At 40.2% G+C, this 26,515-nt stretch overlaps 1 protein-coding gene across 1 annotated transcript in view; it reads left to right on the forward strand.

The window, feature by feature from the left end:
- The window catches only part of LOC149452034 (N-acetylglucosamine transporter UNC93A-like), a 459,029-nt gene extending 432,843 nt beyond the window's left edge, over nucleotides 1-26,186 (forward strand). The window contains exon 6 of the mRNA XM_089689860.1: nucleotides 25,906-26,186. Within this exon, the coding sequence (XP_089545986.1) occupies nucleotides 25,906-26,186 (281 nt within the window). The remainder of the gene's footprint in view (nucleotides 1-25,905) is intronic.
- The last annotated feature ends 329 nt before the right edge of the window (nucleotides 26,187-26,515 follow it).

The following is a 26,515-nucleotide window of genomic DNA, read 5'->3' on the forward strand; positions in this document are numbered from 1 at the left end:
ACTTCTAATTTCCCAATATAATGATATATCTTCATTCTCTTTAATCACGTAACTATTCTATGTTAAAGTCAAATGCAGCGCTATAAATGCATGTGATCAATAATGAACGCATGTAAAAACCAAAAAGTGCAAATAATTGCAATAATGATGTAAAATGGTAAATGGTGCTAAAATAAGTTCATATAATCATTACTGAATATGTGTGAGAGTACCAACTCAGAGAGTGCCTATGAATGGCACGTGTGGTTTCTCCATGACGGACAGTAGTGCATGAACTCGTGAAAGATAAACCACCCTTGGGACTGGTCTTCACTCACCAGAACAAAAGTATTAATGCGCATGGGTTATACACACCACACATCTGGGGGTGCAGCGGTATGCTGGCAGCTATGGGTTAGTCATCCAGCTCCATCCATCCATCAGGGTGGGTGCCCAAATGGTCCTGGGTAGGAATTAGCTCAGCCACAGGAGCCAGAAAGGTGCTTAATAGTGTAGTACACTGTCACAAGGTGGGATGACCTTTCACGAGTTCATGCACTACTGTTCGTGGTTGTATTTATCTTGTGTAATACCATTTTAGTAGTCTATATAATTTTACCAGCGCTCGCTTTATCATTTTTAAACAATGTAACTATTCTACATTGTAGCTCAAACTGTGTCTCACACAGTGGTTTAGTGGTTAGAGCTCAGAATTTACAGTGCTTTGGTCAAGGGTTCTGATCCCAGGTATGACTACATCCCAGTTTGCATGCTTTCCCTGTGTGGATGTGTTTCTGCCAACACTCAAAAGACATGCTGTTAGGTTCATTGGACCTAGTTACATGGCTGAGTTTCTGCCCTTAGATTATAAGCTCCTTGACATTTATGAACGTTAAAAAAATGGAGATCAATTTTCTGGGTTGTGTCAGTGCCAGGAATCTTGATCAATCATGATTTTGCCTAATGACTAGAAAGTGGATGAATGTTACCTGCGTCCTGTTCTTCTGCCAATTAGGAAATGTGCAAGTTTTATGCTGTGTATATTTCATTGTAACTTTTTTCTCTTCTTTTAAATCTGTCTCCTTATACAATTTGACCCCCTCCCCCACCCCATCATCGCCTGCCCCATATGCAAATCTATGGATCACCGCCCCACTCTTTTTAACTTTTTACTGATCAAGTGAATGTGTCTCATTTTCTATCAGCTACAGCTCAGATCTCACATTATTATACGATTGCTGATTGTATATCACCACTAGTCTGATTGAATTCACAATCCTTGGTCAGTCCCGTTCCCTTACCTCTAATAATCTTTAGGACCAGTTCAGTTTCAGTTGCTTTTTCGGCATCACAAACACACAGAAAAAAGGTTATATGGTTGTCAATGTCATAGTTCACATCAGCGCTTGCATTTTCAGTGCATTGCAGGTGCTGTAAACAAAGTTGACCACGCTGCATTGTTTCTGCACAGAACTGTACTGGAACACATTGAAATGTCCTTGAATGTACTAAAACGCACATGTCCCTAATTAAATTGAATAAAAAGAAAGTAGAAAAAACTAACTGGAAGGGATACAAAAATGCAATGCAACGTGTCCAAAACGCATCCAAAATGTATTGGAACACACTAAACATGCATGCCAAAAGGGCATGCAAAAACGCATCAGGAACACATCTAGACTGTTTCTATAGTGTGAACTGGCCCTTAGGACTTGTTCACACCATTGGTGGGGCAGAAACGCATGCAAGAACACACATTTTCCAGCACAGCAAAGAAATGCAATGCCCTTTGCAGATGTGCACGGTTAGGTGCAACACACTTTTAAAATAATATGCCTGCAGTATTTTTGCATGTTCCCACACATTAGGCAGGCCATTGAAATTAACGAGCTGAGGAAAAAAAAAAAGTAAAAAATGCCCCATTCACACAGGTCCTCTGGCCTGTACAGCATGAATGAGTGGGTTGTTTATGTGGCTAGAGCCACCTGTTACACTATGGGGACACAGCAGCTGTATGAACACAGGTTTTAATCTGACAGGTGTGAAGGCGTGGGGAAGTGGCCCTGAATGCTCACTGTCTGTGTTCAGGGCTGTACACCTGCACCCATATGCTTGTCAAATTATGACCTGCAGCAATTCCATACTGTAACATAGGTTGCCTGCAAACGGCTATAGCCACAAAAACAAACCACTGATTCCCACTCTACAGGCCACAGCACCCATGAGCCCCAAAACCTCAATTACACCTCAATTACACACACAGCTTTATTTATGAACTCAGTACAGTTTTATCATTTAGATTTCACAGGAATATGGTTGGGATTATGTCCATTAATAATGTTTTTAGTGTATTTTTACCATAAATATAATTTGGATATTTTCTCTGGCGGTGTGGGGCTGTCAGGTATGCTGTACGGGGCCCCATGATATCTAACAGTGGCCATGGGTGTATGCTTGTGTCTGTGCCACCTGTATAGTTAGGAAGAACCTTGAACCTCTGCTATGTACCTCAGTGGATCTAGGAATTGGACATGTTTTCAACTGAAAATACAACAAATATTAGTAATGTTTCCCCAGCAAATGAGGATCAGCTCCTCGGTGGAGAACAGCGATCTCGCCATGTCCAGATGTGGTCTGGAATTCCACAAAAGAACAATTCACAAAACTAAAAAATAGACTTGCAAATTACCACTAAACTCTCCTAACTACACTCCCATCCACTCACACTCCCCACTTCCACTTCTGGGTGTGTGCAAACGTCCTTCCGCAAACGTCATGCCATATTTCCGGTATGACAGCTGCTCTAGCGCCTCCTCCAACAGCCGTCTTGGCGTTTATTTGTGCACCATTTTTTTTATTTTTTTTTAATTCTAAAATAGATATATAGATATAAATAGATATAGATAAATAGATATAGATATATAGATATAAAATAGATATGATGTCACTACGCGAACTCCTTCGGCCCCTTCTACTGGCGTATCTATGCGTTACGTCACGATTAAACCACGTGACTTCCTCAGGATAGATGGAGTTCCAGGTAGTGAACCGGACGGGTGAAGCGCCGGCTTCGAAAAGTGGGGCAGTTGGCTTGGAGGTGCCCTGGCTGGTTGCATCCATAGCAGCGGCGCTCCATGGGGGGCTCTGCGAACCGGGCTCTGGGGGGTGGCCCTTCAGGATTGGCAGTGGTAGGTGGGGGCCCGTTTTGGCAGAGGTGTTGGGGGGTGGGGCCCTTGACGGCTCAGGGGCCCGCCGTTTCCAGTGTGGCTTGATGGCCAGGATCTCATCAGTCAGGGCAGCAGCTTTTGCAAGGGTGGTAGGGGCTCTCTCTCTTACTCATCCGCGCACCTCCGCCGGGCATTGGTTGTAGAATTGTTCCTTTAAAAATGCTTGGATGATTTCTTCTGCGGTGCGGGTCTGTTCCCTCTCTAGCCACCTCCGACAGGACTGCAACATCTTGTGCGCATACATCCGATAGGACGGTTCCACATGGCAGGGCAGGTCACGGAAGCGCACCCGGTGCACTTCTGGGGTCACCGCATAATACTCCAACACAGTCTGTTTGACCTGGGCGTAATCCCGGCCATCCACATAGTCCAGAGTGCGGTAGGCCGCAGCTGCACCCCCTTCTAGCAGACCCACGAGGTGCCGTATCCAATCCATGCTTGGCACCTCCATGAGCTGGCACTGCTGCTCAAAGTCCTGAAAGAACCCCTCCACATCCCCGGCGGCTTCGTTGAAGGGTTTAAAGTCCTTGCGGCTGGCCCAGGGAGGGGGGTAACCCGCGGCCCTGGGGCTGGACGGGCAGCTTAGGTCAAGGTGGCTCCCTTGGCTCTCTCTATCTCTCCGGATAGGCTCTCGCTTGTCCTCTGCTGTGGCGTCTGACCCCAGGAGGGCCATCTCTTCCTCCACCCAAGTAAGCCAGGGGCTCTTCGGCCCTGGATCCTTGCGTGCTGGGGAGGCTGGGGTTGATCTGCTTTTTCCTGGGGCGTCCTGGGGGTCCACCTCCTCAATGGCGGTGATCAGATCCTCTATGGCTAGGCCCCTCCAGGAAAGGGACAGCTCCTCAGCCCTCTCCTGCAGACATCAGAGAATCAGGTTGGTGACAGGGACATCCTGGGTGGCAGGGATGATGTCTGCATAGATGAAAGGCAAGTTGGGAGGTGTGCAGAGAGCTCCCAGCCAGCTGGCAGGGAGGGAGGGGGGCCCAGAGTAATTTGATTAGGCCATTGAATTAGGCCATTTGGCTGAGTGACACAGGGGACAATTGGAACAATACAGAGCAGGACGCTGAGGGCATGTGATACAAGGCATTAACTAGTTGCCGACCGCAGACAGCCGAATGATGGCTGCACTGCGGCCGGCCAGTTCTGAGTGGACGTCATATGACGTCCTCCCAGAATGCGCTCTCCTGCGCGCCCCAGGGGGCGCGCACCCGGCGATCTCCGTGATCGCTGTGTCCTACGGACACAGCTGATCACGTGATGTGGTAAAAGGCCAATCACAGCGGCCTTTTACCACGTGATCAGCGGTGTCCAATGACACGCTGATCAGAGGGAAATGCAAGTGCCGGTTCTCGGCTGCACTTTCCTCACGCTGTCAGATCGTCAGGAAAGTACTGCCGAGAACCGGCAGTTGTCAGAGCGGGGATCGGCACCGATCATCAGGGCACTGATGATCAGTGCCCTGATGATCGGTGCCCAGCAGTGCCACCCGCAAGTTCCGCCCACCTGTGCCCAGCAGTGCGCCCACTAGCTCCGCCCACCTGTGCCCAGCAGATCACCCACCTGTGCCCAGCAGTGCACCCACCTGTGCCCAGCAGTGCACCCACCTGTGCCACTCTGCAGTGTCACATACCTGTGCCCAGAAGTGCCACCTACCTGTGCCCAGCAGTGCCACCCACCTGTGCTCACCAGTGCCACCCACCTGTGCCCACCCACCAGTGCTGCCCACCAGTGCCACCCACCAGTGCAGCCCAGCAGTGCTGCCAGTCAGTGCCACCAGTCAGTGCCCAGGGGTTGTGCCAGTCAGTGCCGCCAGTCAGTGCCCAGCAGTGATGCCAGTCAGTGCCGTCTATCAGTACCCATCATCAGTGTCACCTATCAGTGCCGCCTATCAGTGCTGCATATTAGTGCCGCCTATCCGTGACACCTCATTAGTGCTGTCTATCAGTGCCGCCTATCCGTGCCACCTCATTAGTACTGCCTATCAGTGCCCTTTAGTGCTGCCTATCAGTGCCCATCAGTGCCACCTATCAGTGCCCATCAGTGCTACCTCATCAACGCACATCAGTGAAGGAGAAAAAATACCTGTTTGAAAAATTTTATAATAGAAACAAAGAAACTTTTTTTTTTTCAAATTTTTTGCACTTTTTTTATTTATAGCGCAAAAAGTAAAGCGCCCAGTGGCGATTAAATACCACCAAAAGAAAGCTCTATTTGTGAGAAAAAAATGATCAAAATTTCATATGGGTACAATGTTGCATGACCGCGCAATTGTCAATCAAAGTGCGGCAGCGCTGAAAGCTGAAAACACTGTTCAACAAATTTTTATTTTTTGCCAGTTTTGGAAACAAAAGGATCCATTTCTTAATGAATTTCACATTCTGAGTTCAAATATAACAATGAAATTTGTCAATTGGCTCTAGTTTTTCTGTAAACGGAAAGTTTTCTACTATAGGCGTAATGACTACATAATGCACAATAATTATATAGATAGATGTCTTTCCACAAATATAAAGCAAGTGATATTGACTACATAACAAAGCCTAAATGGCATAATATATTGCATAGGATTACCAAGAAAAATTATAGCCATAAGCTAAGTTGAATCATTTTAATACTTAGGATTCTCACTAGTTTTGTCTTCAGTTTGTGTCGGTTTTGCTTCTCTTGGCTTTTCTCTTGTATTCGAGGAAAGGGCTATCTCTTACAATTGCACGTGACTACACGCTTCAGGTTCTTCCTCACTTGACTCAACCACGAAGGATTCTGGTGCTTTAGGAATTGGTAGCCCCTCTCCATGAGGAACTGGACGTATTGCCGATGGAATATTTGGATAGTGCACAGATAACTTTTTCTTCTTATTTAGCCCTTTTACAATTGGAGGCACCATACAAAAGTAACAATTACTAACATGATCTCTTGGCTCTCTCCAAATCATTGGCACAGAGAAAGGCATAGATGCCTTTTTTCCATTCAACCATTGCTCCAGTGCCGTCGCACAAGAATTGCAGCACATATGTGGTGCCCAGCTCTTGTCCTGGTCTCCTATCTTGCAGCCAAAATACAAGTTGTAGGCTTTCTTAATCATTCCTGTTATCCTCCTTTTTTGTGAGATAAAAGTTATTTCACCGCAGATATAGCAGAAATTATCTGCTTTATTCACACAAGTTCGAGGCATTACTGAGTAGCCTATATAAGCATAAAACGAAATGTAAAGACGCTGTCGAACTACAATCAGCTACAGATACTGCAGCTTTTATGCAGTGAAGTGATGCAATTAAAGGCTAATATTGCATCATCTCAGTATACATGCAATTTTCTATTGGTCACCAGTATCAATTGCGCTATATGCAGCTGAAGTTGCATCATAATTTTGAATGGCTTACGTCATTAGATGGGTGAATATATCATGGAAACTAGAGCCAATCAACATTTTTTAGGGTCATTTTCGTTTTCAGCACCCCAAAATTATGTAAGATTAGCTAATTTTATGCCCAAAACTTTTTACCTGTTGAACAGTGAAATTGGCCTGGTAAATAAGGGGGTATAAGTGCCTGGTAGGCAAGTGGTTAATAAGGGGATTAATAATTGGCAGGCTCCCATACCGTGACAGTAGCATTGATTCTTTATATGGATTTATTGGCGAGTTAAACTTGAATGATAGAGGTATTGTGCCTCAGTGTGAAGCTAGCAAACAAGAGATGCATTTTTTGGATATGGCCATTAAAGTAAATGGTGATAGCCAGTCACCTTCTTTAAAGGAACAGACCTGAATTCTTATTTAGATAGGACTAGCTATCACCATCCTTCATGGCTTAACTCCATCCCCAAAAGTAAATTTTTGCGCATCAGGCGCAATTGCATGAATATTGAAGATTGCCTTCAATCTGAAATATTGAAGTAAAGATTTATTAATAAGGGGTATGATGTAAAGATGTTGGAGGAAACCATGAGAGATGTGGGGGGCTTAGATAGAGTAGTGCTGTTGACTAGTAAGGAATCTAATTGTAATTAATAATTTTTTAGTTGGGCCTTTACCATGTCCTTTTCAGATCAACGTTGGGCTATAAAACATGTTATTAAAAGGCATTGGCCAATTTTAAGGAAGGACCGTGTTTTAGGTCCACTTATCCCAGAGAAGTCTAATATTGTATACAGAGGAGTGCCCTCTTTGAGGAATATGTTGGCCCCTAACATTATTAACCCTCCAATTAAACCAAAATTTTTCTATGACTTGAAGAGGTACTTTCTTTGTCAGAAATGTGATGTATGTAAAATTATAAATGTAAGGGTAGGAAAATTATTAACTTTAATTCAGATCAAATGGGTAGGGTTTTCATTCATTACATGTAACACTAGGAAGAGTACATGTTAATTTGTCCGTGTGGTTGGCAGTACATCGACAGGACTGTAAGAAGACTACAAGTAAGATTGAAAGAACATATTTAAAATATTAAAATAGGTTTTTTGCAGGGCATAGGGTCCCAAAACACCATGCGATATACCATAATAATGACCCTACAGGTACAATTTTCATTAGGAATTGATAGCTTTTCATCTCAATGGAGGGGGAGCCATGTTAGGAGGGAGATTTCAAGCTTGGAGACACAATGGATATACAATTTAAAATCTTATGTCACTTTCGGACTGAATGTGGACTGGGACATTAACTGCTTTGTAAACAATAATTGATATGTGTGTATTTCTATTCTTTGGATGGGTTTAGACTATAGAACTGAATTTGTCCTACTATTCACTTTAATGGGATATATATTTGGAGCTGTCATTTATTTATTTTTATTTTTATAGGTATTTTTATGTGAGTTTAAATGCAACATGTTAAGTGGCAGGTTGATCGCTTCATTTATTCTGTTTTTTACTTTTTTAATATCTCTTATTTTTAAATTTTCCCCTTTTTTTAGTTTATTATTTTAATTTTCAAATGATTATTAGTGTAGGGAATGAGTGGAATACTTCTTCTCTACAGGAGGAATGATACTCTTTTTAATATCAATGCTAGTTGAAGGTGGTATACATAAATTGTAATTTAATATGTCCTGTAATACTCGATGAGCACCATACAGTAAAATCCCCTAGAATATATCTGTACAATGAAACATGTAGGGTAGGGCTTGTATGTGTGATGTCATTGCATCGGTCTGTGTGTTGCCGGCCAAGTTGAGCTTTTTTGGGCATACTTCACTATGTATGCATTCTCTTTATTTTTCATTTGGTGATCTCATGGCCATTGATCCACTGTGGTGGAGCTCTGTTCAGGCACAGAGTGCCATTAGTTTCATTCTCTAATGGGCTGTCTGTTTTGGAGTATCGTCGATTACGGCTACTGGCCTGCTATGGTGAGGTTGTGATTTCACATCTTCAAGCTGAGCGCTTATGACAATTTTTAATTTTATGGTCCACTTGGTCTGGTAAGAGGCCCTTACATCTATTCATGGAGGTGGTTGCATTTTCTCACATCGTGGTGCATCATTGCAACATAGATTGCACTTGGCACTTTATGTATACTTACTTTTGGAGACCAAGGGACTCTAATTGCAATATGAATTTGCCATTTATGTTTTACATGGACACTTTAAATCATTTTTATATTATTGTTTATTTCTTTCACTTTTATTTGACTGTATGAAATTCACTATATGAAAATTCACCATAACATAAGTATTTGATTTTTATTGTTTTCTACATTAATTTTTAGCGTTGTTAGTTTGTTTTCTATGTTTTTGCATCTGGTATCACAGTGATTAGCAGCTTCTTTGTTTTTCTTTTTTTGATCTTAGCGCAGATGTATTTTTTGTTTATTGAACTAATGAGGAAGCAGTACGGGTCAGATTAAAGCACCCGTGGAACTGAGTCATACACCACTTTACATGATCTTGGTACCACCCTGTCAGCCTGTCTCTCCAAATTAAGTGGAAATTGTCCTGCATTAAGAGAAGTAATCGATAGCTTAAGATCTTGAGACAACTCAGATTGTATGTGGGTACAAAACAGAGCAGATTGGACATCCTCCTGTTGCTGGGCAAGCCCAGCAATTAAGCTTTTACATTTTTTCATGAATTTGGACAGAAGCAGTTGTGTCAATGTGTGCATATTGTAAATCTTCTAAAACATGATTTATATCTAACTGGGTTTTATTTCTTTCCCCTATATGTTGAACTAGACACCCCCAATTCATTCTTTAACACTTGCAAATCCATACAATTTAATGCTCCCATAACCACACTTTCCTGCCCCCAATGCAGCATCTGATATATCCCTTTTTACTCTGTTAGTAAAATAACCTAACTCCAACCTTCCCTTTAACACACTGACTCATCTTTTTCACAGAAAAGTGTACAGTATGAACTGGGTTTCGGTCCATTGGGATGATAACTGTAGGACCACCAGATCTGCAGCCTTCGCTATGGGTACTTTACATTCAATAGCAGTAATATGTGCTGGTTCTAGAACATTTTCTCACTTGGCATTCGACCTATAGTAATACAGGTTTTATTTCATCCTTCCCATGTATGCTCTTGTCTTGGGTCTAGGGTGAAATTCTTTTTTCAGTAATATCATCTTTATTAAATTTTTCTCTTTTTTCCATTTTCACAAGAAAACATACAAAAACACACTTCACATTAACCAAACTTTTAGCTCCAGTTATCTTAATATTTAAATATATCATAGTCTACAATATATGCATATATTTTTACCAACAGACTCCATTGCCCTTTTAAAATCATGTAACCCAGGGCTTGAAAAAGCCGCTCGCCCGCTCGCCAAATGCAAGGAGAAATTCTTGTGTGGCGAGCGGCGAGCGGCACAGATGATGGAGAAGCTGCACCTGTGCTCCAAGCCTCATTGTGAAGCCAAGTTCAGGTTTCCAACTTACGGTTTCCGGCTTCTTCGGCACAGCCATTACACTGGCAGCGCTGCTGAGGGGACAGGTGCAGGAGAGGTCCGCTCTCCTCCGCTGAGAGGAGACACCCTCTCCTGCGCCGTGGGGGACTGCTGTACAACGAAAACCATTGCAAATCTTGATGTGAAACTGGCTTCCTACTGCTTTTTGTCATCCAAAAACTGAGTTATTGGCGTTTTTTTTCTTGATTGAATAGAATGCAATCCACACACAGCCATTGAAGTGGTATTTTGCATCAGAAAAAGGGTATTACACAAGTCTTGGTCCTGCTGTACAACACAAACCATGGCTGCTCTATTAGCACATCATGGTAAAATGTTTACTATTGTTATACCATGTTTTTTGGCATCTAAATAAGCACTTTTTTGTTTTTTCTTAATGCACTACTTCTCTAAGCTCTCTTTTAATAAGATGCTGGAGATAAAAAATGCAAAATGTTTACTATTGTTATTTATTTTATGCAATGTTTTTTGGCCATCAAAAGAGGCACTTTTTTCTTAATGTCACACTTCTCTAAGGTCTCTGCTCTTATGTTTAAATTGCCATAATAAAGCTATGTTATAATTGCAGTTTTTTATATTTCGAACTCTTTATTCTAAAGAAAAATGTAGTTTCATAAGCTTTAAGGGGCGTGGTTGGGGGCAGGGCTGGGGCGGGGTTGGAGGATGGGCCGGGGGTGGGGTTGGAGGCGGACCTGGGCAAGGTTGGGTGGGGCAACTGATGGAGAGTAAGGTTTGTGCCTGGCTAGTAGGTCTAGACTCGAAATTTTAAGCCCTGATGTAACCTAAGAAATTCAGATATATCAGTTTTTCAACTTAAATACATTGACTGTTCAAAATCCAACAACCTTCGTCAGTGGTCTCACTGAAAGACCAGGTAAAAGGCCTATCTAAATTTAAATCTAGATCAAAATCATATCAGTGCCAGTCAGTGGTCACAAGCACCCATCTCATTCTTTCATTCATTGGCCGTCCATTCACTCATTCACACTAGGTAGATCTATGCCATTGCACAGGATATCCCACTTCCAGTGATTTGCATCCCTAAACTAAGCCACTTCAAAAAAATAATGTCCCTCTTCCTCAGAGGTACATGTATCTCATAACATATATAAGAAAACTTTGTATCGATATTCCTCCTTCAGAATGCATTCTTTTATATATTTTGTCTTTTGCATCAGTTTTTACATTTTAGGACCAGTGTTTTTGCATACTTATTCATAGCAACCTTCAAACCAAGTACCTTGATGTGTCAGACTAAAATTTAGTTCCAAAATTACCTAATTTTGGGACAGATAGGCAAGGGGACAGGTACGTTCTGTATAATTGGGACTTCTAGTAATCAAAAGTTCCTGAAGACCATCTGCAGGATCAAAATACTTATTCACCAAGGATCCTGAAAGAAGTAACATACCAACCCATATGGAAGAAAAATATATTTGAAATATATTTTAAACATATTCTTCCCAAATATATTGCCATATATTTGAAATCCTACAATTTTGGCCATATACAATATATTTAAAAAAAAATAAAAAAATATATATATAAACTGCATGTTGAAATGTGTTTTAAAAATATACTGTATGTCTTTAAAAATACAAATCTACATTTTTGGAATGCATTTACATATATATATATATATATATATATATATATATATATATATATATATATATAAAATATATGTTAAAATGACTTTTTATATGTTAAAAAAATCTGAAAAATATATTAAAAAAAAAGAAAATTTTTAAAAATATATATTTTTAAAATATATTCTTCAGATTTTTTTTCCCTTCCTGTGTCCCACTCAATGGATCTGTGAATGATCCCAACCTTTGGTTCTTTTCTCGTATACCATTACCTCTAGGCAGTGTCCATGGGCTAAAATTTGCATGAGACAGTGGGGTACTTATTTGAATCCAAAATTAATATGTATTGGCTTCTTGGAGTCTAAGGTTTCCTTGGAGAATGGAAGCGCACATCAACTGATTAAATATACAATTGGGCAAGCAGTCCCATCTCTCAAGGTCCCCCACACATTCTTGTGAGCTTTCTTACAAAGTGAGACATGAATTCAGAAATGTTCCTTTTAGCTATACATATGTTTCAGTTTTCATCAAAACCTGATAAGGATTGTTGCATCTGGGTTCCAATCCTTTTCTGTGGAACCACTACCCAGTCTCCAAGCTGTGAGGGGTGTCAGGGGAGGAGCTTCAGAGTCAAAATCTGAAATAGAAGAGAAAACTAGAACATGCAAACTAGTATACTGTTTATGCTACTCATATACATATATTTTCAATAACCAGTGTATCAATTTACTCTATTTTGGGAAGAACAACCCAATTATAAAGGCTTTACCAGATAATATTTCAATAGGGGACATTTTCTCTACAGTCCTGAGGGTGTGTCTGATGGACTTTAACACGAGCAGAAGGAACCGTACCTAAGTAAGGCATGTCTGTTCACACATTTTAGCCAAATGATCTTTAATTATCCCATGATATTTTTTGAATTTTTCAAGATGATATGGTGTGTGGAACTTCAGTTCAGTCTGGAGGTCCTCTATAACCTCTGTCATAACTTGACTTATGAAATAACTTCCATGATCTGACTCCACTATTTCCATCCGGCATATCTACACATGTCCTGCAATAGCTTTTTGGTAGTGACCATATTCACACACTAAAACATACTAATGCTGTTGATACGCTGTCATTTGCAACCTTTTTAAAGGGTACAGGGCTTTTGACAAATGTTTGGCAGGTCTCCCAGGGTTATGTATTTGACGTTTTCACATCCTTGTGTGTGTATATATGTGTGTCTGTGTATGTGTGTATATATATATATATATATGTATATATATATTGTAACGGGGTTAGCTCGGAAGCGGGTGTGTGTGACCCCCTGGATGGGTGCACAACACAAAAAGACAGGCACAGCACAACAGTGGAGGTGAAAACAAACAGGTGCAATTTATTTACAATATTTACAGAAAAATGGTAAACCAAAAAGAAACATCAAAATAAATCCTGGCCAACTTAGCTACTTACTGCAACAACAGCTTTCCCTAGCTACCCACTAGGTACAGCCTGCTGCTATACCTAGTTGCTAGTACTTGGAGGCTATCCACACAGGCTTTGGTCTCTCTGCACACAGATAAGAGGTCAGCTCCCCAGTCAGTTCAGGCACAGATCTGGTTCCAGGTTGGAGCCACTCCCTAAGCACTCTGGGAAGTTTTATACAAGTCTTAATGAGCCCACTACCTTCAGCTGGGCTCATTACCTCCGTGCAGAAGGACTCAGCACTTTCCTCTAGTGGAACAAATCCCCATAAAGCCTGAACCTCGGACAAATGTATCGTCCATCCAGGACGCAATCAGGTGATTTCACCTGCCTACTGTCACAATATATACATACAGTTCTCAGCACAAATGAGTACACCTTTTGAAAAGTATGATTTTAATCAATATCTCAATGAACACAAGAAGAATTTTCTAAATTTTCACAACTTTGGTTTTATAGAACATTTGTTTAGCTCATTACATGAAAGTAAGGTTAATAATATAACTTTGATTACAAAATCTTAAATTTTACTCAAATTAGTTGATGCAAAAATGAATACACTCCACAACAAGAACTACTACATCTAGTGTTTTGTATGACCTCCATGATTTGTAAGGACAACACCAAGTCTTCTAGGCATGGAGTCGACAAGTAGGCCACGTAAAATGACAAAGCAGGGTCAGTGCAGGCTGAAGTGCGCAGAAGTCGCCAACTGTCCGTAGAGTTAATAGCTAAAGACCTCCAAACTTTGTGTTGCCTTCAGATTAGCACAACAGTGCGTAGAGCTTCATGGATTGGGTTTCCATGGCCGAGCAGCTGCATCCAAGCCCTACATCACCAAGTGCAATGCAAAGAATCAGATGCAGTGGTGTAAAGCACGCCACTACTGGACTCTAGAGCAATAGAGATGTGTTCTCTGGAGTGATGAACCATGCTTCTCTGTCTGGAAATCCGATGGACGTGTCTGGGTTTGGTGGTTGCCAGGAAAACGGTACTTACCTGACTGCATTGTGCCAAGTGTAAAGTTTGGTGGCGGGAGGATTATGGTGTGGGGTTGTTTTTCAGGAGTTGGGCTTGGCCCCTTAATTCCAGTGAAGGGAACTCTTAAGGCATCAGCATACCAAGACATTTTGGACAATTTCATGCTACCAACTTTGCGGGAACAGTTTGGGAATATGCACCAGTGCACAAAGCAAGGTCCATAAAGACGTGAATGAGTGAGTTTGGGGTGGAGGAACTTGACTGGCCTACACAGAGTCCTGACCTTAACCCAATAGAACACCTTTGAGATGAATTAGAGTGCAGACTGCGAGCCAGGCCTTCTCGTCCGGCATCAGTGCCTGACCTCACAAATGTGCTTCTGGAAGAATGGTAAAACATTCCCACAGACACACTGCTAAACCTTTTGGACAGCCTTCCCAGGAGAGTTGAAGCTGTTATAGCTGCAAAAGGTGGGCCATCTCAATATTGGACCCTACGGACTAAGTCTGGGAAGCCATTAAAGCTCATGTACGTGTAAAGGAAGGCACCCTAAAACTTTTTGCAATATAGTGTGTGTGTATGTATATATACACACACACACGCACACTATATTGACTCATTAGGATGGCAGGTACTATGCACTTCCTGCGAGATATATATATATATATATATATATATACAGTGGGGATCGAAAGTTTGGGCACCCCAGCTAAAAATTTGTATTAATGTGCATAAAGAAGCCAAGGAAAGATGGAAAAATCTCCAAAAGGCATCAAATTACAGATTAGACATTCTTATAATATGTCAACAAAAGTTAGATTTTATTTCCATCATTTACACTTTCAAAATAACCGGGAAAAAAAAAATGGCGTCTGCAAAAGTTTGGGCACCCTGCAGAATTTATAGCATGCACTGCCCCCTTTGCAAAGCTGAGACCTGCCAGTGTCATGGATTGTTCTCAATCAACGTCTGGGAAGACCAGGTTATGTCAATCTCAAAGGTTTTAAATGCCCAGACTCATCTGACCTTGCCAAAAAATCAGCACCCTGGGTTCTTCTAAGCAGTTGTCTAGAAAACTGAAAATAGTTGACGCTCACAAAGCTGGAGAAGGCTATAAGAAGATAGCAAAGCGTTTTCAGATGTCAATATCCTCTGTTCAGAATGTAATTAAGAAATGGCAGCCATCAGGAACAGTGTAAGTTAAAGCAAGATCTGGAAGACCAAGAAAAATATCAGACAGAACAGCTCGCAGGATTGTGAGAAAAACAATTCAAAACCTACGTTTGACTGCACGATCCCTCCAGAAAGATCTGGCAGACACTGGAGTTGTGGTACACTATTCCACTATAAAGAGATACTTGTACAAATATGGTCTTCATGGAAGAGTCATCAGAAGAAAACCTCTTCTACGTCCTCACCACAAAAATCATCGTTTGAACTTTGCAAATGAACATATAGACAAGCCTGATGCATTTTGGAAACAAGTTCTGTGGACCGATGAGGTTAAAATTGAACTTTTTGGCCGGAATGAGCAAAGGTACGTTTGGTGAAGAAGGGGCACAGAATTGAATGAAAAGAACCTCTGTCCAACTGTTAAGCATGGGGTTGTATCAATCATGCTTTGGGGTTGTGTTGCAGCCAGTGGCACAGGGAACATTTCACGAGTAGAAGGAAAAATGGATTCAATAAAATGTCAGCAAATTTTGGATGGTAACTTGATTCCATCTGTGAAAAAGCTGAAGTTAAAGAGAGGATGGCTTCTACAAATGGATAGTGATCCTAAACACACCTCGGAATCCACGGGGGATTACATCAAGAGGCGTAAACTGAAGGTTTTGCCATGGCCTTCACAATCTCCTGACCTCAACATAATTGAAAATCTTTGGATAGACCTTAAAAGAGCAGTGCGTGACAGACAGCCCAGAAATCTCAAAGAACTGGAAGACTTTTGTAAGGAAGAATGGGCAAAGATACCTCAAACAAGAATTGAAAGACTCTTGGCTGGCTACAAAAAGCGTTTACAAACTGTGATACTTGCCAAAGGGGGCAGTACAAGATATTACCTCTGCAGGGTGCCTAAACTTTTGCAGATGCCATTTTTTTGTCTTCTGTCATTTTGAAAGTGTAAATGATGGAAATAAAATCTAACTTTTGTTGACATATTATAAGAATGTCTAATCTGTAATTTGATGCCTTTTGGAGATTTTTCCATCTTTCCTTGGCTTCTTTATGCACATTAATACAAATTTTTAGCTGGGGTGCCCAAACATTCGATCCCCACTGTATATATATATATATATATATATATATATATCGCAGGAAGCTCACAGTACCTGCCATCCTCATGAGTCCAAATCCTTGTTTCCTTACACCTCTGTTTTACCTTTTGTCAATTTGCACTTGCTATTTCCTTAAGACTGTTAAGTCTACCTGATCACATTCCTCAGCAGTGGAAGTAGCTACAAAGATTTTCATAGGTTTGGTGCACTTAATTTAGTACCGTCTGCTTTTTCATTTCTCATTCAATTTAATCAGTGCCCTTAGTATAGGCTTAACATAGTTACATAGTTAGTCTGGCTGAAAAAAGACAAAAGTCCATCCAGTTGAACCATAAAGAAAAGAAAAAGAAAAAAAAGTTACAATCCTATACCCACAGTTGATCCAGAGGAAGGGAAAAAACCCAGCAAAGCATGATCCAATTTGCTCCTGCTGGGAAAAAAATTCCTACCTGATCCCCCGAGAGGCAATCAGATATTCCCTGGATCAACTTTACCTATAAATGTAAGTACCCAGTTATATTCTGTGTATCTAAGAAACAATCCAGGCCTTTTTTGAAGCAATCCACTAAACTGGCCAGAACCAGCTCTTGAGGGAGTATATTCCACATTTTCACAGCTCTCACTGTGAAGAAACCATTCCGTGTTTGGAGTTTAAATTTCTTTTCCTCCAGATGTAAAGAGTGCCCCCTTGTCCTCTGTGATGACCTCAGGGTGAATAGCTCTACACTGAGTTCACTATATGAACTACTGATGTATTTATACATGTTGATCATATCCCCCCTTAATCTCCTCTTCTCAAGAGAGCATAAATTCAGTTCCTGTAATCTTTCCTCATAGCTCATCTCCTCCATGCCTCGTATCAGTTTGGCTGCCCTTCTCTGCACTTTCTCCAGTTCCCCAATGTTCTTTTTGTGAATTGGTGCCCAAAACTGAACTGCATATTCCAGATGCGGTCTTACTAATGATTTGTACAGGGGTAATATGATCTCTCTCTCTCTCTGGAGTCTATACCTCTTTTAATACAAGAGAGGGTTTTGCTCACTTTAGAAACCACAGCTTGGCATTGCATGCCATTATTAAGCTTATGATCTACCAGAACTCCCAGATCCTTCTCCACCATTGATTCCCCCAGTTGTACTCCCCCTAGTATGTATGATGCATGCATATTCTTAGCCCCCAAATGCATAACCTTACATTTATCAACATTAAACCTCATTTTCCACATAGTTGCCCAATTAAACAGTGCATTGACGTCGGCTTGTAAGTAGAAGACATCCTGTAAGGACGTTATTCCACTACACAGCTTGGTGTCATCTGCAAAGACTGAAATTGGATTTTTAATCCCAGACCCTATATCATTTATAAATATATTAAAAAGTAAGGGTCATTAACATTTGATAACTACTGCTCCATTTGGAAGCCAAAGTGCCTCAAGGACCTTCTTAATGAGCATGTTTCATAGGCTTACCACTATTTAACATATGCCAAAAGCATACCATGAATCACTGTACCCATTAATTTTCATTCCTTTCCCTATTGTTCAGGCCTGCATTAGAGCCATAAACTCTGCCAATTGGGCCATTTGGATGATTTCCAGGCAATTTGCTTAAAAACAGAATTTCACCTTTAGTAACAATCCTAAACTGGGTTTCCCTCCTCGTGGTAATAGCAGGACTCAACTACAGAAATAGTGAGGTTAACATCTTTGGTGGGGGAGTTTTTCACCCACCCTGTTTCCTAGTAGTTACCTCACATTTCCTTACTGCAATCATGACTTCCTATTTCCCAACTTACATTTTTTTTTTAACAAAAGAGTAGCTGGATGTAAGGTACTACATATTTTTAATACAATATTCTCAAGTGCCAGGAGTGCCAATTCATATTGGGACAGCCTTATTGCTGAAATGTATTAGACAGCAAATATTCAAAAGTAACAAACTGATTTCTCAATATATTGCCAGCTGTTCTTTCTTCTTTTTTTTCTTAGCCATTTACCAGATGCTGCTACTGCCCTCAGATGGAGAACTGCAGCAACATGCCTGAATACAGTGGGCAAAATAATTATTTGATCCCCTGCAGATTTTGTAAGTTTGCTCACTTACAACAAAATGAAGGGTCTATAATTTTTATCATAGGTGTAGAGACAGAATATCAACCAAAAATCCAGGAAAAACACAATATAAATATTATAAATTGAGTTGCATTTCAGTAAGTAAAAGAAGTATTTGATCCCCAAACAAAACATGACTTGGTGTTTGGTGGAGAAACCCTTGTTGGCAGGCACAGAGGTAAGACCTTTCTTGTAGTTGGCTACCAGGTTTGCACACATCTCAGGAGGGATTTTGGTCAACTCTTCTTTACAGATCTTTTCTAAATCCTTAAAGTTTCTTGGTTTTCACTTGCCAACTGGTTTCAGCTCCTTCCATAAATTTTCTATAGGATGAAGGACTGGAGACTGGCTAGGCCATGGCACTTTATTGTGTTACCAATGGCTTGTTTGATGACTGTGGTCCCAACTGCCCTGAGATCATTCATAAGCTCTTCCTGTGTAGTTCTAGGTTGATGTTCTGTCCCTATCATTTAAAGTAACCTATGATAAAAATGATAGACCCTTCATTTCTTTGTAAGTTGTATTAAATCTTTAATACAACTCACTGAGTGTTACATGAAACAAACTGAAGTTCCGATCATAGCTTGCTAGTAGCCTCCCTAGTGGTCTGATTATGTCCATATTTCTGTGCTCAAAGCGTTACATTTTTTTGCATGGAAATATGTAGTTTTTTTATTGTAGGCCTGAACCAATTGAGTACTGTCCGTGATACTTTTTTTATTTGCACTAACATACAATTATGAGGACAAGCTTTCGGGAAATGTCCCCTTCTTCATGTCTAAGCAGTACTGAACACAAAGATTTAGCAGAATGTTAGAAGAGATGTAGGGGATGGGGAAAAAAAAAAAAAGAGGTTAGACACAGCAAAAGCAAAGGGGGGGGGGGGGGGGTCGGAGACAACAAGGCAGTCATGCTTGAGTCATGCTTTATTGTAGGCCTGTAATTTTTAGGAATAACTCACTGAAATCTGTCCGAACAAGAGTCTAGTAAACATTCCGGGTATGTTAAAATTTGCAACACAAAATCATAAATTATAATTTAATAATTAATCATAAAAAATAATAATAAATTTAATTCAATAATGTATTCAAACCAAAAACACTGAAATTTTAAATAGAGCGCCAGTTTGCACATCACTGAGCAAAGTCGCAAAATCATTTTTAGTGCCTGATGACGAATTTCCCCACGAATCATTATCACTCAATTCTGCAAGTAGTTCTAATTTACTATCGCTGTTCTCTAGCTGGTCTAAAACCGCTTTTGACCTAAAGGGATGCTTTTTGGATGCCATGGACTTTTCTTAGTTTCAAGGCAGAAAGAACAGTAAATATGCAGGCGGGGCACAGGACAAAGCACTAGGGACAAAATGAATGTGAAATGGTTTGATACAGTAATGTTTTATTATGTGATTTTAGTGAATTTAGTGAATGTCACTTTAAAAATTTTAAAATTTCCCGCCAGTTCCGTCCCCGTACGTCCTGAGGTTACAGGGAACGGAACCCAGGAGACAGATGCTGGCATCGGCCGGAGGACATTGCCAGGGACACTGCAGGGGGGACATCACAGGAGCGCAGGACAAGGTAAGTACAGAAAAGATCCCGGAGCAAACGCTGCAAGGTATTCCCGAGTGTAGCTCGGGGTTACTGCTTGTAGTGCTGAAACTTTACCCCGAGCTACACTCAGGAATACCTCCAGGGAGGTTAATAACATAAATTAAAAATTTACTTCTCTATTCCATTTCGATCTCACTCTCATATAAACATTGCAATACCTATATTAAACCAGTGTGGCTGATCTCCTGCCTCTAGTGAAATGGGTACTAACTTTTTTATACCATTAGTCTTAACCTACTGGCAAATATACGTGCATATATTAAACCTACAAAAACGAAAACATTTTAAAATAACATGATCTTCTAAATTAAATTTAAAAATTGGTTCAATTAAGGCCCATAATTACATTTTATAAGAAAAAAACTGCGCCACCACTTACACCTATACTGTATATTTTTAAAAATATGTTCTAAAACAACTAAGGTTTATTTCTATATTGAAGCCTTCTGGCTTTAAAGTTTGGAGTTCATAAATCCATTTTGTTTTTTGTTTTTTTATATACAGTGAGGAACAGAAGTATTTGAACACCCTGCGATTTTGCAAGTTCTCCCACTTCGAAATCATGGAGGGGTCTGAAATTCATATTGTAGGTGCATTCCCACTCTGAGAGACAGAATTAAAAAAAAAATTCAGGAAATCACATTGTATGATTTTTAAAGAATTTATTTGTCTTGCACTGCTGAACATACAGTAAGTATTTGAACACCTGAGAAAATCAGTGTTAATATTTGGTACAGATGCCTTTGTTTGCAATTACAGAGGTCAAACGTTTCCTGCAGTTCTTGACCAGGTTTGCACACACTGCAACAGGGATTTTGGCCCACTCCTCCACACAAATCCCCTCTAGATCTGTCAGGTTTTGGGGCTGTCGCTGAGCAACATGGAGTTTCAGCTCCCTCCAAAGATGTTCTATTGGATTTAGGTCTGGAGACTGGCTAGGCCACTCCAGAACCTTGATATGCTTCTTACGGAGCCACTCCCTGGTTATCCTGGCTGTGTGCTTCGGGTCGTTGTCATGTTGGAAGACCCAGCCATGACCCATCTTCAATGCTCTGACTGAGGGAAGGAGGTTGTTGCTCAAAATCTCACAATGGCCCCATTCATCCTCTCCTTAATACAGTGCAGTCGTCCTGTCCCCTTCACAGAAAAGCACCCCCAAAGCATGATGTTACCACCCCCATGCTTCACATTGGGATGGTGTTCTTGGGATGCAACTCATCCTTCTTTTTCCTCCAAACACGACGAGTGAAATTTAGACCAAAAAGTTCTACTTTGGTCTCATCTGATCACATGAGTTTCTCCCATGCCTCCTCTGGATCATCCAGATGGTCATTGGCAAACTTCAGATGGGCCTGGACATGTGATGACTTGAGCAGGGGAACCTTCCATGCAATGCATGATTTGAAACCATGACGGCGTAGTGTTCTACCGACAGTGACTTTTGAAACTGTGGTCCCAGCTCTCTTCATGTCATTGACCAGCTCCTCCCTTGTAGTTCTGGGCTGATTCCTCACCTTTCTTATCATCAGTGATACCCCACGAGGTGAGATCTTGCATAGAGCCCCAGTCCGAGGGAGACTGACAGTCGTCTTTAGCCTCTTCCATTTTCTAACAATTGCTCCAACAGTTGATCAATTTTCACCAAGCTGCTTGGCAATTGCCCCGTAGCCCTTTCCAGCCTTGTGGAGGTCCACAATTTTGTCTCTGGTGTCTTTTGACAGCTGTTTGGTCTTGCCCATGGTAGTAGTTGACGTCTGACTGACTGTAGGGTGGACAGGTGTCTTTAAAGAGCTCAGACAGGTGCTACTAAGTTAGATTAATGAGTGGAGTAGAAGTGGACTTTTTGAAGGCACAGTAACAGGTCTTTGAGAGTCAGAATTCTTGCTGTTTCTTAGGTGTTCAAATACTTATGTTCAGCAGTGCAAGACAAATAAATTCTTTAAAAATCATACAATGTGATTTCCTGAATTTTTAAAAAAAATTCTGTCTCTCAGAGTGGGAATGCACCTACAATGTGAATTTCAGACCCCTCCATGATTTCGAAGTGGGAGAACTTGCAAAATCGCAGGGTGTTCAAATACTTCTGTTCCTCAATGTATCTCTGGTTAAATTAGATCCTCTCCAATGTTTTCCACCTTATCTATGGCTTAAATTGACAAATGGGCTGGATCTCGGTTATGTACCATCTGAAAATGGTTAGAAACACTATGGGGTTGATTTCATAAAGGCAAATATACTGTGCACTGTAAGTGCCGTTGCTCTAGATCTTAAGGGAAGTGCTGAAATGAGGGGAAGCTCTGCTGATTTCTATCATACAATCATGTGCAATCAAAAATTATGTTTTCTATTTTCTTGCATGCAATTGGGTATTCTTTGCAAAGTGAAACTTTACCTAAGTTACTAAGCTCTGGAGCAACTGCAGTATATTTGCTTTTAGTAAATCAACCCCTATGTTTCTTGTATACATTACGAATGTTAGTAATATGTTCACTTATCCTTTTAGTAAGTGTCTGTGTAGTTCTGCCTACGTATTGGTACCTGCAAGTACATTCTAGTATGTCTGCAGGAACCACATTTTCCACATCTGAAAAAAAGTTGTTCTCTAAAGAAGGAAAGCTTTTTCTTGGGAGGATCTGGGATATTATAGACTATTTTAGTCCTTAACCCAGGGGCTCACCTACTGTATATATGAAGGAAGGTTTGTTGGGGAGAATTGTTATTAAAGTAGGATCTTTACACAAAATTGGACAGTGTTGTCTAAAACATTTCTCTAATTTTTTATATTCCTTACTAAACCCTGTGATAAAAGCAGTATGATGGGACTTCTTTTCTTTCTCCCTTTATTCCAGTAGGTCTTCTCTTTCCATAGAGCCTGTTTCCTTTCTGACTACTAATAATTCCTTTACTTTATATCCTTTTTCTATAAACCTGTCTATAGGCATGTCTGTTTGTTTTATGTAATCTTCCCTTAATAGACATTTACTACGAATCCTTGTAAATTATCCTTTGGGGATAGCTTTTTTCCATTTCTGATGATGGCAATGTTTTATACTGTAGGTATGTATCCTTTTCGGTCTGTAGTTTTAAAATATCTTCTAGTCCCCAGTGTTTGTCCACATTTGAAAACAGTCAGATCTTAGAAATCAACACTTTGTTGATGAATATTAGCAGTAAATTTGATGCCATAAAGGTTAGAGTTAATATATGTAAATAATTCTTCCAGAGTTTCGTTGGTGCCTTGCCATATATTTTCCCATATATTTCTTCTTCCTCCCATTTGTTTAAGAAATGTTTGCAACACTGGGGGCATATTTAGCCTCCATCGATACTCCCTTGATTTGGTTGTAATACTGACCATTATACCAGAAAAAAATTGTTAGTCATCGCTAGGTTTAATCCCTCCAATATACAGTAAACTCTCTCTGTACCTTTTCTAGACTAGTATGTTTATTTAGAGCCTACTTTACCGCATTTAAAGCATCTTGTTGTTGTATATTAGTATACAATCTCTCTGTCAATTGTAACAAATAAGCTTGATATATTCACCTTTACATTTTTTACTTTATTTATTACATCGTTACTATCTTTGAGATAGGAAAGGCTCCTATTCAGCAGAGTTGGAGATATACGTCCAGATACTGTATTCTCCTAATCTGGAAAAAGAGGGTCAAGAGGGTCTGAGAAACTAATCAGTATATAATTTATTAAAACAGGTGGGGATCTGGAATTAAGGAGATTCATTACTAATTTCCATATATCAACTGATAATCTTTATTTGCGCTAATTTGAAGATGAAGGAGCACAAATCAGACCAAACCACCGGAGCACAAATCATGTGTGTGTGTATATATATATATATATATATATATATATATGTGTGTGATTTTGTGCACCCATGCCGCCCTGTAGCAGTATTTCTGCTATAGGGCGGTCAGGAAGCGGTTTGTGTTACGTTGATGCGTTACTTTAACTGACAATTGCGTGGTCATGCAACACTGCACCCAAATTAAATTTACATCCTTTTTTCCCACAAAATGAGCTTTGTTTCGGTGGTATTTGATCGGCTGTGCGGTTTTTTTATTTTTTGCGCTATAAAAACAAAGGCTGACAATTTTGAGAAAAAAAACAATATTTTGGACTTTTTGCTATAAAACATGTCCAGTAAAAAAAATTTAAAAATCAAATTTCATAAATTTTGGCCAAAATGTATTTTGCGACATGTCTTTGCTAAAAAAAATCCCAATACGTGTAAATTAATTGGTTTACGTGAATGTTATAGCGTCTACAAATGGCGGGAAAGATACTGGGATTTTTCTTTTATAGTAATAATGGCGGCAATCAGCGACTTATGGCGGTGATCTGCGATTTATGACAGTGATCAGCAACTTATGGCGGGACTGCGGCGAACATTTTGACACTGGGGGGAACTGACTTGGAGTCACTGACATCCCCAGAAACACCAATACAGTGATCACTGCAAAAAAAAAACACTGATACTGTACTAATGGCACTGGGGAGGAAGGGTTAACTTTTCTTAGGCAATGAAAGGGTTAACTGTGTGAGGAGAGTGTTTTACTAGGGGACAGGGGTGTGTGCTTCCCAGGAACACACTGATCCCGAGAGATAAACTCCGCTCTCAGGATCAGCGTGTTAAGAACTGACAGGGAGCAGAGCTGCAGTATAAACAATGCAGCTGTGATCTGTGTCATTGTTTGCCAGAAATTGCCGGGACCCGGCGGGTAATGACCGGCCGGGACCCAGTGAGTGACACCCGCTGCCCCAATCAGCGGGACGGGTAGGGCGGGCACGCACCTCACGCGCACCCCCTACCTGTTTTGCAAAGATATGTTTTAAAACGTGATTTTGCCCAGCGGTGCCACCTTGTGGCCGTTTTTCTACAGTGGCTGGACGGCAAGCAGTTAATTGAACAAGCTGAAGTTAGATGCTGATTGGCTACCAATTTTAGTAAACCTCCCCCATATGCTTTAGCAACTACCAAATCAGCAGATCACAGCAACAGAACATTAGGGGTAGTCCATATTTTTTCATTTGTTGCCCAGCCTCATGTGGATTGGAGTTCTCTTTTAAAAGGGCAATGACATTGCTTAGTGCTTTGAGTTTGGATCTATATACTTCTATATAGTTGTATAATTGTGTTTGCAGTTTAAGTACACCAGGGTTGCCAACCTCCAGTAAATTTACAGACAGTTTGTACAAACCAGTGATTTTTACAACTGTCTGTACAGTAAATATCATAATAATTTTTTATGCTGTGTTGACGTTTGTAAGTGTAAACCAGTCAAATTACTTGTTATGTGTATTGTCAATGTTTCCATATTGTGTTTATACTGCTTACATATTGATTCTCTTAGTTTTAATGTCATTTTTCAGGTTGTCGGTATAAAAAAAAGTGCTCTGTCAGTACATTTTCCATGTTTTGTCAGTAAAACTGAAAAACTGAAGTGCACACCTTTGTCTTTATAGCATGGACTGATTTGTTTTCAGAGCACAGTTCTATATTTTCAAGAAAACAAGAAAATTTACAATTGTTTTTGATCATATTTTTGTTTTATATTTTTTTCTAAAATGTAGACGTTTATGAAATGTTTAAATGTAGGTTTTAGTCCCAAGCCAGAAGATAATCTAAAAAAAGTGCTTTATTATAATGTTAAATTATGCTCCATACAGTCAACTTATGTTATTAACACATTGCAATTTCATTCCATATTTTAGCTTGTGGTGTTTTAGCCGTATTACTGATCATCATATTTTTGGATAAGATACAAGCAGACAAAACTCAACAAGAAGATCATACTTGTTCCACGCTTCTTGCAGCATTTAAGCACCTCCGTGACAAGCGTCAATGCCTTTTGATTCCACTCACTATGTTCAGTGGTTTTGAACAAGGATTTATTGCTAGTGACTTTACAAAGGTAAACGTAATAGCTGTTATTACCATAACAAGAAAATTTACAATTGTTTTTGATCATATTTTTGTTTTATTTTTTTTCTAAAATGCAGATGTTTATGAAATGAAATTGTATTTAAATTTTGTTTTTCATTATAATTCATAAACCTTTATTTTATAAATAAACATTTATTGCAAAATGTTTCAGTAATTGTATTTGCAGACCTTAATCTGCATATTGAACATCCAGATGCTTCAGTGTTTTTTAGCAGTTAGTTAGACAGTTTGTGCCTCCTCTGACTTATTTAGCTATAGGGCAGTATGTTGTGCTATTCAGATGACAACTATAGATAAGCCAAAGGTATGTGGGTTACATTCAAAGGAGGATTGGTAAACATTCCCGAAGGTCAGGTGCTGAATTCAAACCTCTAATAA

Source organism: Staurois parvus, unplaced genomic scaffold (genome assembly GCF_062004578.1).
Source record: "Staurois parvus isolate SC_StPar_1 unplaced genomic scaffold, SC_StPar_1.0 ptg000501l, whole genome shotgun sequence".
NCBI classification, from domain to species: Eukaryota; Metazoa; Chordata; class Amphibia; order Anura; family Ranidae; genus Staurois; species Staurois parvus.